Below are 16,710 nucleotides of genomic sequence, written 5' to 3'. Positions count from 1 at the left end.
CAACATTAAATGCTAATCTTCCTTCTTCAAGAACAGCAGATGGCACTCTTTTTTTGTCATCAGTGTATTTTTCATCCAGGACTTTACATTACCTGAATTATTTATTTAAATTATTACACTTACAATACTGTTTGTTTTGTTTAATATAAGTTGGAAATGTTAAATATCAGGGCTTACAGACTAGCATCATTTTTATGTAAAGGTAACATGGAAAAAGGAGGCATTGCAACATATATAAAAGTGTGACACAAAGTCAAACATATTGAAACAAATAGTTTTTGTGTTGATCAGATCCTAAAAGCATGTACTTGTGAGTTGTTGCAAACAGAATACTTCTCTGATAATTGTAACAGTCTACAGATACCTTCTACAAACCTTTCAGCTATTTATGAGAAAACTACATGCATTACTGAGCTATCTGTCAGACAAGAAGGAACTGTCAGTAGCTCGTGGAGATTTCTTAAAAGATACAAACAAGAAAAATGAACTAGAATCATTATTTTGATGTTTCAGTCTAAATTAGTAATCAATTTTCCAATTCATGTGCAGCAAGATAGCAGGACACTGACTGATAACATTTTGTAGAAAGTGCTCAGACAGAAACCATCAATATATACTCAACTGTGGATGCACTATCTGATCATGAATTAATGGAAATAAACAATATAGCACCTTACAGCCCTGAGGCAGGTTCAGACAAAGCAGTGAGGCTTATTAATGATAACAGAACACAGTGTTTTTAAGGGTAAGTTAAAAGAGGTGGTATGGGATGATGTATATATATATAAAAAGACATCCTAATGTCAAATTCAATTTATTCAATAGTAAATTTGTGTCAACATTTGGGAATGGTTTTCCTAGAAAGGTATCCAGAAGATTAACTAAAAAACAATTAAGCCATGGATAATTAAGAGAATTAAACTCTCATGTAAGAGGAAGAGGAAAATTTATATAAGATCAGAATAAGTCAAGATCTGACATTACTTGCAGACAACAAAAAATAGTGTAATATTGTAAGGAAAGTTATTAAACTGTCAAGAAGTATGTATATCCTGCTAGCAATTAATAATGTGAATAATAATATTGAAACTGTATGGGACATTGTAAATTGGCGACAGGGCAGCCAGTCAGTGTATCAGATATCATAACAATTAAAGTGAATGACAGTGTTGTGACTGATAATTCACATGCTGTGAGTACTTTTAACAACTACTTTCTAAATGTAGGATTAAATGGTTCAGTTGAAAAAGCAAGAGGTTGTATTAAAAACATCATTCCAAAAAACTTTAATCAACTAGAAGTAGCACTAACATCCTTCACTGATATTAATAGAATTACAAAAATTCTAAAGCACAAAACCTCATGTGACGCTGATGGAATTTTAAACAGAATTCTGAATAGTTGTTCTAATGTAATAAGTCATACTCTTAATCATATAAGTAAAACATCACTAGCACAGGGAATTTTTCCAGACAGGTTAAAATATGCAACTGTTAACTCTCTTCGTAAGAAAGGTGACAGAAATAATTGTCCAGTTTTATTACTGACATCTTTTTCCAAAATATTCGAAAAAGCCATATACTCGAGTAGTCTTGCACGTAAGTAGAACAAATTTATTCAGCATATCACAGCTTGGATTCCAGAAAGGTTGCTCAACTGAGAATGCTATTTATACATTCACTCATCAAATTTGCAACAAAGGGCCAGAGTGCAAAACACTAAAAAAATAATATTAGGCACTGAAAGCTGGTTGAAACCTAGAGTTGGTAGTGAGATCTCTGCGGAAAAGTTAAAGGTATACTGAAAGGATAGGAAAACAAGAGAGAGAGGTGGTGTATTTGTTGCAGTTGACAAGAAACTCAAATCCACCAGGATACAAGTTGAAAGCTGCATGTGAGACTTTTGGGCAAGACTCAGTATCACAGATGGGCAAAAAATTATAATAGTGTCCTCCTATCGACCGCCAGATTGTACTGATGTAACCAAAAACTTAAGTGGAGACCTCAGTTTGCTTGTACACAAGTTTCCTAATGCTACAATAATCATTGGAGGAGACGTTAATCATCCAACAATCAATGAGAACAGCTACAGTTTTGTTAGTTGTGGTGCAACAAGACATCATGCGAAATGTTACTAAATTCCTTCTCTGAAAACTACCTAGATCGTTCAGAACCCCTCTCATGATGGAAATATGTTGGATCTAATGGCAACAGACAGACTTGACCTCTTTGAGGAAGTCTACTTACAAACTAGTATCAATGGCCATGAGGCAATTATAGCAACAATGAATACCAAAACAGACAGCAACTGAAACAAGCAGAGAGATTTGCACGTTCAGCAAACTGGACAGACAATAGTGTCATACCTCAATGAGGAACTCTAAACTTTTAGCTCAGGACATGATTATGTAGAGGAACTGTGGCTCACATTTAAGAGAATAGTTGACGATGCTCTGCATAGGTATGTACGCAGTAGGACAGTTCATAATGGAAGGGATCCTCCTTGGTATACAGTCACTGTAAAGAAACTTGTAAGGAAACCTCTAAAGAAACCGAGACTACTGCATAATACCTACACTACTCAACAAAAGTTTGGGATATTACTGTAAAATGTAGTCTATGATACTAGAAATCTCACTCACCTACGCACTTCACGCATTATCCAGTTACTGCCGATATACTGGAAGGTGTTTACTACTGGCATGCTTTGTAGCCGTTTCCCAGTCATGAAAACATACCTCTGCCACTGTGGCTAACTGTGAGCAGTATCGACAACAACTTCACTCAATTTTGTGTTCAACACTGCAGTAACAAGCCACATAGAGGCATACAATACTTTTATATAGCTAGGATAGTGGCTTTACTTTCAGCAGGTCATACACAGGAAGATGTTGCCAGTCAGTTACACGGCACTCAAGTGGTGTGCCTTAGATGTCGAAAGATGCTGACGGATGGGAAATGTGAATGACAGACCTCACAGTGGTCATCCTCTTATGTCAACACCAATGTAGGCGCCCAACATCATCTGCAGAAATATTGGAAATGATTTATTCTAGGCAACAGGTATTTGTATCTCAGACCAAACAGTGTGTAGACGATTGCATCAGGGTGGTTTCCATTCCAGAAGACCAATGAGAAGTTTTTCACCGAACCAAAGGAACTGGCGCAATTGAAAGACCTGTGGTGTTGCACATCAACAGTGGACCATTTCAGAACGGAGTAATATCATGTTTGCTGACAAGACTAGCCACTAGAAGTGTTAGGGTATGGAGAAGCACTGGACAACATCAGGAATGCCAATAAGTTTAGGGAGTCTATCCATTTGCAGGTGGACATGTAATAATCATCTCGTGGTGCAGTTCTTATGTCCGTGGTTGCTACGAAAATGGGATGAGAAGTTCCGCCTTATGCAAGACACCTTTTTTCTGTTTTGTTTCACCCATACATTTTTCAGCACTTTTGTGCTATCATCAGTGGGTTTAATTTTTATTTTTAACTGTAAAATTGTTGTTACATACTAACATTTGTGTTGTTTATAACATTGTGTCAAAGTTCCATTTATAGCTCAATTGGGGAAAAGTGGATGTATGCATTAGTTAACATACCTTACATGATGCTATTGTCCATTTACTTTAGTAGCTTTTCTTCTACACAATATACAACTTGTCATCTGTAAACAGCAAAATGTAATTTATTTTTCTGTTTGTTATGCATTTACGAATGGAAATGAGTCTGAATCATGTTTTTTGTGTGTAACTTACAGTTCTGAAGTTGTGGTGCATTCCTCTGTGTTGTTAGCGAAGTAAATGGGCTTACTTTGTGACCTACGGTAGCTTGGCACTGCACTTTTTCGATTTCTCAAAACACAGGCGGAGTTTTTGCTGCCATTACATGTTGTTGTGGCTGTGTGGGATTCATTTGTTTTGTAGCGTGTTTGGCTGGGTGAGGCGCACGAGTTTGAATTGTATTTGGCATCAGTGGTGTATGGTTTGTGTTGTGTGTGTGTGTGTGTGTGTGTGTGTGTGTGTGTGTGTGTGTGTGTGTGTTGAGTACTGGGGCAGGGGGGGGGGAGGTGGGGGGGGGGGGAGAGAGAGAGAGAGAGAGAGAGAGAGAGAGAGAGAGAGAGAGAGAGAGAGAGAGAGAGAGAGATATTTTTTTCCCCACGAGTAGTTTTCATGTGGGTGTTATTTGTATAGTTCTTACATTGTGGTGAAGAGGGTTTTGTTACACAGTGATGTGTATTCTTTGAGTACTTTCTTTCCTTGGGTTATTGATTTCTGGATGTAATAGTTTTCTTCTATAGTTAATTTTTGGTGTCAGCTGCTACTAGTTTTTAGGATGTGTAAGTCAGTTTCAATGTTTGTTGGGTGGTGATTGTGTGCTATCAGGTGGTCTGCAAATGTTGAGTGTGAGCTATTGCTTTTCAGTGCTGTGAGGTGTTCTGTATACCTGGTTCTGAAATTCCTACATGTTTGGCCCATATATACAGATCGACAGCAGTTGCAAGTAAGTTGGTGTATACTGGACGGGCTGTATTTGTCGGTGTTGGTGGTATTTCTTCCAAGTCTGCTTTGTATTGTGTTGTTGGTTCTGTATGCGATGTTCGAGTCCTTTTTTTCTTCAGTATATTACCCGCCCTGTGTGTGACTTTGTTGTTGTAAGTCATTATGTGCCATTTGTTGCTTGCTGTCTGCTGATTTGTTGTGTGTTGTGTTTGTTTGTGTGTGTTTCATGGTTATGTGTTGTTTGTTTTTGTATTTTGTGGTTTCTTCTGTTTACTCTCTTTGCATCATATCCATTCTCCTGTGCAATTTGTTTTATTGTGTTCAGTTCTTGTGTGTAATCATGTTTGTTCATGGGTATTTTGTTCAGTCTGTGAAGTAAGTATCTGAATCTGGCTTCTTTGTGAGTTATGGGGTGATTGGATTGGTTATGAATAATAGTGCTGGTGATTGTGGGTTTTCTGTACATTGTGAGTTCATGTTTGTTGTTTCTCTTGTGTATGGTGAGATGCAAGAAATTAAGTTTTTCATCTGTTTGTGTTTTAATGGTGAATTGTATTTGTGGGTGGATGGAGTTTATGTTGTCATGAAGTTCTTTTATGTGAGGCTGTGGTTCATCTATTAAGCAAATTATGTCATCTACATATCTTTACCAATATATTATTTTGTACTGTTTTGGTATTACTATTTTGTCAAAGATTTGTTTTTCTATCTGATTGAGGAAAATGTCAGCTAGGAGGCCACTGATTGGGGATCCTATTGGTAGTCCATCTTGTTGAGAGTAAAATCTGTTGTTGAATGTGAAGTACACTCCTGGAAATTGAAATAAGAACACCGTGAATTCATTGTCCCAGGAAGGGGAAACTTTATTGACACATTCCTGGGGTCAGATACATCACATGATCACACTGACAGAACCACAGGCAAATAGACACAGGCAACAGAGCACACACAATGTCGGCACTAGTACAGTGTATATCCACCTTTCGCAGCAATGCAGGCTGCTATTCTCCCATGGAGACGATCGTAGAGATGCTGGATGTAGTCCTGTGGAACGGCTTGCCATGCCATTTCCACCTGGTGCCTCAGTTGGACCGCGTTCGTGCTGGACGTGCAGACCGCGTGAGACGACGCTTCATCCAGTCCCAAACATGCTCAATGGGGGACAGATCCGGAGATCTTGCTGGCCAGGGTAGTTGACTTACACCTTCTAGAGCACGTTGGGTGGCACGGGATACATGCGGACGTGCATTGTCCTGTTGGAACAGCAAGTTCCCTTGCCGGTCTAGGAATGGTAGAACGATGGGTTTGATGACGGTTTGGATGTACCGTGCACTATTCAGTGTCCCCTCGACGATCACCAGTGGTGTACGGCCAGTGTAGGAGATCGCTCCCCACACCATGATGCCGGGTGTTGGCCCTGTGTGCCTCGGTCGTATGCAGTCCTGATTGTGGCGCTCACCTGCACGGCGCCAAACACGCATACGACCATCATTGGCACCAAGGCAGAAGCGACTCTCATCGCTGAAGACGACACGTCTCCATTCGTCCCTCCATTCACGCCTGTCTCGACACCACTGGAGGCGGGCTGCACGATGTTGGGGCGTGAGCGGAAGACGGCCTAACGGTGTGCGGGACCGTAGCCCAGCTTCATGGAGACGGTTGCGAATGGTCCTCACCGATACCCCAGGAGCAACAGTGTCCCTAATTTGCTGGGAAGTGGCGGTGCGGTCCCCTACGGCACTGCGTAGGATCCTACGGTCTTGGCGTGCATCCGTGCATCGCTGCGGTCCGGTCCCAGGTCGACGGGCACGTGCACCTTCCGCCGACCACTGGCGACAACATCGATGTACTGTGGAGACCTCACGCCCCACGTGTTGAGCAATTCGGCGGTACGTACACCCAGCCTCCCGCATGCCCACTATACGCCCTCGCTCAAAGTCCGTCAACTGCACATACGGTTCACGTCCATGCTGTCGCGGCATGCTACCAGTGTTAAAGACTGCGATGGAGCTCCGTATGCCACGGCAAACTGGCTGACACTGACGGCGGCGGTGCACAAATGCTGCGCAGCTAGCGCCATTCGACGGCCAACACCGCGGTTCCTGGTGTGTCCGCTGTGCCGTGCGTGTGATCATTGCTTGTACAGCCCTCTCGCAGTGTCCGGAGCAAGTATGGTGGGTCTGACACACCGGTGTCAATGTGTTCTTTTTTCCATTTCCAGGAGTGTAGTTTTGCTCTGTTATGAGCTTGAGTATAGTCGATATTTCTTGTATGTTTGTTGTGGGTATGGTCTTTGTAGTTGGAGGTTTCTTTCTATTATGATGATGATTTCTTCTGTTGGGATGTGTGTGTACATGGAAATTATGTCAAATGAAACCAATGTTGCTGTGTTTGGTATGTTTTCATTTCTTATTTTTTCTATTCAGTCACTCTAGTTCTTTAGACTTTTTTTTCAGTGTATTTGTATATTGTCTGCAGGAGAGAAAGAGAGAGAGAGAGAGAGAGAGAGAGAGAGAGAGAGAGAGATAGAGTGTGTGTGTTTGGCTAAGTGGTATGTTGGTGCTTTGGTGAAGTTTATCAATTCAGTGGATTCTGAGGAAGCAGGGGCTGTTGCACTTCTGGTTCAAAAGGGAATGCACAAATGATGACAGGTGAAGGTTAGTAGAGATTTGTGCATCTGTGAAAAGATCTATGTGCGGAGCATATAACTACCATTGTCACACCTTAGCAAAAGATCTGACAGAGAACCCAAGAAAATTCTGGTCCTATGTAAAATCGCTATGTGGGTCAAGGGCATCCATTTAGTTCCTTGTTGACCAGTCTGGTGTGGCTGTTGAAGATAGCAAAATGAAAGTTGAAGTTTTAAATTTCACAGTCAAGAAATTGTTCACACAGGAGAATCATACAGACATACCATCATTTGACCATTTGACAGACTCCTATATGGATGACATAGTAATAAGCATACCAGGTGTACAGAAACAACTGAAAGATTTGAAAGCCAATGAATCACCAGGTCCAGATGGAGTCACAGTTCGATTTTACAATGGATTCTCTATGGCATTGACCCCTTACCTAGCTTGGCTTGCATTTATCATGAATCTCTTGCCCAGCACAAAATCCCAAGTGACCATAAAAAAGTGCAGATGAGTCCAGTATACAAAAAGGGTAAAAGAAAGGACCTGTAAAATACAGACCAAAATCTCTAACTTCTGTTTACTGCAGAATCCTTGAACATATTCTCAGTTTGAGTAAAATAAACTTTCTTGAGACAGAGAAGCTTATGTCCATGAATCAGCATGATTTTAGGATGCATTGCTTGTGCGAAACTCAGCTTGCCCTTTTCTCACATGATATACTGTGAACGATGTATGAAGGGCAACAGGCAGATTCCATATTTCTACATTTCCGGAAAGCATTTGACACTGTGCCTCATTGCAGGCTGCTGACAAGGGTACGGGCATATGGAATAAGTTCACAGATATGTGAGTGGTTCAGACTTCTTAAATAACAGAACACAGAATGTTGTCCTCGAGGGGGAGTGTTCATCAAAGACAAGGGTATCATCTGGAGTGCCCCAGGGAAGTATGGCATGACCGCTGTTGTTCTTTATATACATGAATAATTTGACAGACAGGATGGGCAGCAATCTGCTTTTTTTTTCTTTTTTTCTTTTTTTTCTGATGATGCCATGGTGCATGATAAGGTGTCGAAGTTGAGTGACTGTAGGAAGATACAAGATGACTTAGACAAAATTTTCAGTTGGTGTGATGAATGGCAGCTAGCCATTAATGTGGAAAAATGAAAGTTAATGCAGGATGAGTAGGAAGATCAAACCTGTAATGTTTGGATACAATATTAATAGTGTCCTGCCTGACACAGTCAAGTCGTTTAAATATCTGGGCATAATGTTGCAAAGCAACATGAGGTGGAATGAGCATGTGAAAACTGTTGTAGGGAAGTCAAATGGTAGTCTTCAGTTTACGGGGAGAATTTTAGGAAAGAGTGGTTCACCTGTAAAGGAGACCACATATAGCATGCTGGTGTGACCTATTCTTGAGCACTGCTTGAGTGTTTGGGATCCATACCAGGTCAGATTGAAGGAAGACATCGAAGCACTTCAACTGTGCGCTGTTAGATTTGTTACCGGTAGGTTTGAACAATACACTAGTGTTACAGAGATGCTTTGGGAACTAATGGGAATCCCTGGAGGGAAGGTGATGTCCATTTCAAGAAACGCTATTGGGAAAATTTAGAGAACTGACAGTTAAAGCTGACTGCGGAAAGATTCTACTGCTGCCAACATACATTGCGCATAAGGACTGTGAAGATAAGATTCAAGAAATTAAGGCTCACTGGAGGCATAAAGACACTTGTTTTTCCCTCGCACTATTTGTGAGTGGAACAGGATAGGAAATGCCAAGTAGTGGTACAGGGTATCCTCCGTCACGCATCGTATGGTGGCTTGCGGAGTATCGATGTAGATGTACATTTTGATAGAAAAATTATTCAGATTACCTATGGAATGTGACTATCTATCTATCTAAACTCACACAGTCTGGTATACAGGGGGATTTGAAAGCCGTGTCCCATAGGACAAGGTGCACACTTGTGATTCAATAGTCTTGTCCCATGGAACAAAATCATAGTCAGGGATAGGACACGAATGATCATTTGAAACAAAAACGTCTAGTAAACATCGGCTCTAAAGTGCATACATTAAGAGCTGTGAGCACTTGTTCATCTTCATTACTGTGAAACCCATCTTTTCTATTGAACAAAAAGTCACAGCTTCAAAGGTATGCATTTTAGCACCCATGTTTACTTGACTTTTTTATTTTGAATGATTGTTCCTTTCATATGACTTTGTCATATGGGCCAAGACAATTGAATCACCAATGTAGATTTTGTCCTATAGGATATAACTTTCGGCTCACCCTGTATAAACATACTATTGCACAAACCCGTGGCTCTGAAAAGTTAATATGTTACTACTTGTACCACATGTGTGAGATGTACAAACTGAACTATTAGTTTACAGAACTGGGTTTGAAATGAGGGATACAATTTCTTACATTGCCCAAGATTCTGATGGGTGCAGATACTGACGGCAGTGGTCCTAAAGTTGGTTTGTCACCTTACTTCGTAAACAGGCACTGCATGGGTGTCCATTACCTTTGGCAGCTGTCCTCCAACTGTGACGCAAGTAAATTACCATGATACAAAGGATAAAGACTCTACAAGTGAACCAACTTTACTCCTTAATGTTTCAAATACAACATATTGAGTACCAATGCACCGATTATTCTATGAGAACAACCATTTTGTATGATAATATAGCTGAAACCTGAGGTAATATTTCTGACAATCAGTTATCAGATTATTTCTGTTGCCATCAGATTCACTCCTTTAGGTCATTGTGCACCATATTCCACTCCCTCTGCCTACACCAAACTAACCTCATATTCTTATCTAGTGTGTGTGTGTGTGTTCCCCCCCCCCCCCCCCCCCCCTTTATAGTAGTTAGTTCTGGAGGAGAATGTCGCTCAGAGACAACATAAGCATTACTTTCGTAATTGAGTACAGGAAAGTTTGGTAGCAACCAGTTCTCTCTTGTAAGTTAAAAACATCTAATTTTTCTGTAATATGCAACAGAAAATTTGAGACTGAGTATTATACTTTGAAATGGTTTGCAAAATTTCATGTTCATATTTGTTGCGGAAACAAAAATAACAAATGCTATGTATGCTATCCCCCTTTTTTGTCCGCTACAGGCTATTGATTTTTTTATACAGATGTACTTTATTACATCATGTAGTACCTTACTGGACAGTTTCAGCCTATGCTTACTTTTAAATGCATTTGTATTGGTGAAATATGTGTCATTACATTTAAAAATTATTCAGTGCAATATGGGAACATGTTTCACAACATATATTTCAATGTTAATATCACATACTGTATATGGGAAAGCGTTGTCTAGCATGTCATATAACTAAAACACTGCTGACAGATCATTTGCAAAGTCCTTGCTTAAAGTATTCAACAGCACAATGTGTCCTTTTGTTTCCACAGACTTCCCTTGGTTTATGTCTCTTGAAGTGAAAGGTCAGATTGTACTGTTAAATATCTTAAGCAAAGACTTGGAAACCAATTGTGAACAGCATTTCAGTTATATGGTGGGTTACACAATACAATATATGCAGCTTTTTGATATATCTTTTCCCATGTAGCACTAAATAGTTTTTAAATATGGTGACACAAACTGACCAGGCCAAAACTGACCAGTAACGTACTACATGATCTAATAAAGCTCACCATAATACTTACACCTCTCGAATTTAAATTGTTGCACAACATGACTTCTGACTGGTAACTTCTCTGGTGTAATTTCTGTGAATCAGTGCTATGCTGAGAAATGCATGGTAGAGCTTCCACATTAACTGGTTCCTAAATCAACCTCATAAGATGAATGACATTCCTGGCACCATACACAATTTAAGAAGGAAGAAAGTTCAGGGTTTAACATCCTGTCAATGATAAGGTCATCAGAGGAGGAGCCCAAGTGCAGGTTGAACAAGGATGAGGAAGAAAATCAGTTATGTCTTTTCAAAGGAACTATTCTATCACTGACCTTAAGCAATTAAGGGAAATGACAAAAAACCTAAATTGATATGATCAGGTGAGGATTTGAACCCCACTTTTCCTAAATGTGAATTTAGTATGATAAACCCTGTGTGACCTTATTCAATAAGAATTTAACTATCATATACAAGCCAAAACTGAAACTGGAACCCCCTCATTGCTAAAATCAATAGATACTGGACTACAAAACTGATAAAACAGTGAAGCACCCAGAAGGGGAGGACGAAATGAAATGAAACTTCATGGCTTGAGAGGGTATGTAATGTTATTTCAGTGATTACAAATCTGACTCGAATTTACAAAGAACTCAGCAGTATGAGCCCACTTATCAGTACGATGTTACATCCCTGGTGGTTTGGATGCATGTGGAGGTCATTAGAGACGGAGCACAAGTTCAGAAAGTTTAGAAGGATGGGGAAGGCAATGCCCTTTCAAAGGACCCATCCAAGCATTTGCCTGGAGTGACTTAGATTGTCTTCGCGTGGGTCATGTTTCTCATCACAAAGCACACCAGATGTGGTGTCTGTCGATGTTGCTGCACGCTCTGATATATCTCTCAGAATGTGCTACTCATTGTGAATTGCAACCTTAGTGCTTTCCCCGTATCTGGCATGTAAATTACACAGTTTCTTTACTAAAACGGATACACATAAAAGAGCTGCATTAAGGAGGTAAGACGTCAAAATTTTAAATCAATTTTCAAAAATATATGGTTGAGGAAATATAAGACATGTTATTTGGTCTTAAAAGTAATGACGTGCAGTGCCACACCCCTTTGCACAATATGTTCTGTCAAGGTCATTGTATTTCACTCTGCGGAATTCAAACATATATATTTTCCTCAGGGACTGTCATACCTAAAACAAAGGACTACCGATATCCACTGCTATCGATGTGCATCGTTTTGTTTACTCATTTTTGTTTATGCTTTGTTCTGAAAGTCTTGCAATGTGACTTTGTGAATTTCAAATCGATTTTCATACGGCTACATTGTTTCGTGCTCATTTGTGGCATATTATCACACAAGATGCCTAGAATCAGTTGCGTCAACTGTAAACAACATCACCAGAGCAGCAGATATGCAGTAAAGCATGCTTCAACAAATGTTGCACCAGTGGCAAGAGACTGCAACCTCAGTGCAAGTAAACGAATCACTGCTACGTGCTTCAAGCAATAAACTTATTTTTGGTGCTACTGAAAACAGACACTGTGAATATGAGGGTTCATGCAATGTTATTGTTGATATCAATACACTGTCACAGTTAATATTGGACAACGTTATGTGCAAGCTTTGCTTTGGTGTGCAGTGTCTTTCTATGGTGGAATATTAGAATGGCAGGAAAGGCCTTGTTACAAACTTATCTGTACTCTGCAGCAAATGCAACCTTGGTGCGCCTTGTTAGACATCTACAATCATAAACAAAGGTTATTATGTAAATAAGAGGGTACCGTATGACATGGTAAGGGACAGAAGGCTGCAAAAATGTTTTAGTGGAGAAGAAGTTTTAGAATCGTCAATGAAAAGTGCTACTGAAGAATCTATTGCCAAAATTGATGGTGACAAGGACATAGTGGCAACTTGAAGTTTTGAGTAAATTTTGTCTTAGTTGTGTGACAGGGATTCCAGATCATAAATGTAATATGAACTATAAAGAATCAAGTGGAGGTATGGAAGCAAAAGGAGTTGTCAGCATGTTTATCATATCAGTTGTCTCCCATGGCCTGCAATAGGTGAAGTACCTTGGTGGCAGTGAAAGTAAAGCTTTCCTTGAGGTTAAAAGATGTGCTCCATATGAAACTGACACTATTGTTCAGAAGATCGAATGTGTGGGGCATGTTTAGAAAAGATTTGGCATTAGGCTTAGAATGATGAGACAAGATTTGTCTGGAAAAAAAAATATCTAATCGGAAATGAATAAAATGGAGAGAGGGAAAGACTGATGCAGAAATTGACAAGCTAGACACACATTGTGGCTTGGCAATAAGAAGGAATAAAAGGGACTTGAGAAACATGAAACAGGCAGTTTGGGCCTTATATTTCCACAAAATGTCTACAGACAATAACACTATCCACAACTTGTGTCCAAAGGGAAGTGAATCATGGTGTGGCTACCAAAGGTCAATTGCTGGTGATGAAGGATATCATTGCAGAAATTCTCTACCAATTGCTGTAATGGAAGCCATCAAACCAATATTCAGGAACATTTAAAATGAAAACTTATTCAATAAATGTCTTCATGACAGTACCCAAAACCCAAATGAGAGTTTTAACCAATGTTTATGGGGAAGATTGCCAAGAACCACTTTTGTGGGAAGAAATGCATTTGCTGTTGCTGTTTATGATGCAGCTTCATGTTTTAATGACACTGAACAAGTAGAAAATGTGTTTTAGAGGAAATAGGAACTAAGCCCAGAATGAACTGTATGAAGGCTTTGCATGCAGCACATAAGAGTGCATGTAGTGAAAGTGGATGAATCATCATTGCAGGTGACAAAATCAAGAAGAGTGCATCACAATCCTCTCCATTAGGCAAAATTGTGACATGCCTGATTCTTTATTTCACACGCTGCACTGTAGTGGAACGTGGAATTCCATGCTGCAATATCATCAGCACCTCATCAACATGTTTTCTCATGCTCCATGAGAGAATGGTTCAGGGAAATCACAGGAAACCTAAATTAGAATGGCTGAATGCAGAGTTGGAATGTCATCGTGCAAAATGTGAGTCCAGTGGTCTAACGACTGAGCCCACCTCGCTCAGTGATAACATAGTCATCAGCCGTGGTCACCCATTGTAGTTCAGAACTGTGATTCATCACTGAACACAATGCAATGCCATTAATCAGCAGTCTATGCTTCCTGGTCATGGCACCACTTCCAACTCAGCCATTTGTGTTTTGGTATTAACAGCAGCCCACACTAGGGATGGTAATTCCCTAGTCCAGCTGCTGCTAGTCTGATCCATGGTGGGGGCTGACACAATGTTCCAGATGGCAGGTGCAGGTGTGAAGGGGTTATAGTATGCTTGGTGCACAATACAGCAACCTTCCCTTGTGGTGGTCAAATGTGGTCAATCAGATCTTTGATGATGAGAACGCCTACTCTCATGTTCCCAGGGAGTACAACAATGGGCAGTGTTACATCTAAGTGCTCCACAAATGTGGATATTGCACAACTCAACCAGCTGGCCAAATGGAGCCCATGTCGAGTTCCCCTTTCAAACTATTTCAGGTGCTAATAATGCTGTCTCACACGAGTGTGTGGCATCTCCACGTCCTTCACAGTGATCACTTAACATTTAATATAGTTCATGTTCCTCACATTACCCATGAGGCCTGGTACCAACACTAAACACAAACAACACTAATGCACTCTGGTGGCCATTCTACCAGTCACAGAGAACAACTCAAATTATTTATGTACCTGCCGATGGTGTGTACATATATCATATGTGAAGTTAATAAAGGAAAAAACTGGTACATAAATGGTGGACAGCTGTTACAAGCGAAAGCGCACAACTAAAGGTTGAACTGTTCAGATATGACCAAAAAAGCTATGATGATACACACACCAATACACACATTAAACATTTAGAGAATCTAGAATGTGTTCTGCTTACATATCTTGTGACATTAGTATTTGACACTGCATCCAGTTGTATGTACACTGATCAGCCAAAGAAACTGTACACCTGCCTAATACTGTGTAGGGCCCCTGCGAGCAAGCAGAAGTGCTGCAACATGATGTGGCATGGACTTGACTAATATCTGAAGTAATGCTGGAGGGAATTGACACGATGATTCCTGCAGGGCTGTCCATAAAACTGTAAGAGTATGATGGGGTGGAGATCTCTTTTGAACAGCACGTTGCAAGGCATCCCAGATATGCTCAACAATGTTCACGTCTGGGGAGTCTGGTGGATAGCGGAAGTGTTCAAACTCATACGATTGTTCCTGGAGTCATTCTGTAGCAATTCCGGACCTGTGGGGTGTCGCATTGTCCTGCTGGAACTGCCCAACTCCATTGGAATGCACAATGGACATGGATGGATGCAGGTGATCAGACAGGATGCTTGCTTATGTGTCATCTGTCAGAGTCATATCTAGATGTATCAAGGGTCCCATACCACTCCAACTGCACATACCACTCCAACTGCATATGCCCCACACTGTTACAGAGGATCCACCAGCTTGAATGGTCCCCTGACAGCATCCACGGATTCATGAGGTTGTCTCCATACCTGTACACATCCATCCATTCGATACAATTTGAAATGTGACTCATCCGACCAGGCAACACATTTCGAGTCATCAACAGTCCAATGTTGATGTTGGGGGCCCAGGTGAGTGAGGTGTAAAGACTTGTGCAGTCATCAAGGATACACGAGTGGGCCTTTGACTCCGAAAGCCTATATTGACGATGTTTTGTTCAATGGTTGGTACGCTGACGCTTGACGGCCCAACATTGAAGTCTGCAGCAATTTGCAGAAGGGTTGCACTTCTGTCACACTGAAGGATTCTTTTCAGTTTTCGTGGGTCTCGTTCTTGCAGGGTCTTTTCCCAGCCACAGCAATGTCGGAGATTTGATGTTTTGCTGGATTCCGGATATTCCCAGTACACTCACGAAATAGTCGTACGGGAAAATTCCCACTTCATTGCTACCTCAGAGATGCTATGACTGTAACACCACATTCAAACTCACTTAAATCGTGGTAACCAGCCATTCAAGCAGCACTAACCAATCTAACACCTGCGCCGGACAGTTGTTGTCTCATATAGGCGTTACCGACCGCAGCGCCATATTCTGCCTGTTTACATATCTCTGTATTTGAATAAGCATACCTATACCAGTTTCTTTGGCTCTTCAGTGAATTTTTGCAGATATTTATGCTGCAGCAAGAAAAGGTTTAGAATTAAGGTCACACATGATGAAATAGAACACTTGTGTTCTCTAACTCTCATTAGTCCAAAATTTTAAGCAGTTTAATGATAAAAATTCCCAATTTGTGTGAGATTAATAAAAATGTTTTTGGGTGAAAATTTGAAAATTATTTATGAGAAAATGGTCTTACTGTAAGCTGACACAAGAGCAGCAAGGCATATAAAATTTATAAAAAAATGTTAGTGGAACAAAAAGTTGGAAACAGATAGAGAATGTTAAGAAACATACCACAGTCAAGTGGTGGTCGTGGCTTTTTTCTTTGCTTCAGTGTCTTGTGTGCCTGACGGCAGTTAGCCAGTTGTGCCTTCAGTTCCTGAAGACGTTCATATGCAAGTTGGTAGTCTTGTCTACGCTTACGGCGTACTGCTTTACTTGCATTGGGGTCATTTGCTAGACCGAGTGCCACTTCCACAATACCTGTCTGAATCTTCAGTGCCAGTTCCAAGGTATCAATGGTTTCTTCCTGGAAAATAAATTGAACTTATGACAATGATTCTTACTTTTTTTTGGACACAATATTAGGCAGCTTTTATTACTGGCATAAAGCAACTGCACTAAGTTATCTTTCATACTAGCATATTTCGGTTGTCATACGACATTCACATCACTGACGATTAAA

General features: G+C 40.5%; 1 protein-coding gene across 4 annotated transcripts in view; it reads right to left on the bottom strand.

Moving 5' to 3' along the window:
* The window catches only part of LOC124721499, a 176,436-nt gene that overhangs the window by 84,239 nt on the left and 75,487 nt on the right, over nt 1-16,710 (bottom strand). For all 4 annotated transcript variants that reach the window (XR_007006341.1, XM_047246511.1, XM_047246510.1 and 1 more), the window contains one exon: nt 16,320-16,554. Coding sequence is in view for 3 of the 4 variants with exons in the window: in XM_047246511.1 (XP_047102467.1) it covers nt 16,320-16,554 (235 nt within the window). In the remaining variant the exon portion in view is untranslated. The remainder of the gene's footprint in view (nt 1-16,319; nt 16,555-16,710) is intronic.

This window comes from Schistocerca piceifrons, chromosome X (assembly GCF_021461385.2).
Source record: "Schistocerca piceifrons isolate TAMUIC-IGC-003096 chromosome X, iqSchPice1.1, whole genome shotgun sequence".
NCBI classification, from domain to species: Eukaryota; Metazoa; Arthropoda; class Insecta; order Orthoptera; family Acrididae; genus Schistocerca; species Schistocerca piceifrons.
This window is presented reverse-complemented; position numbering and strand designations above follow the sequence as displayed.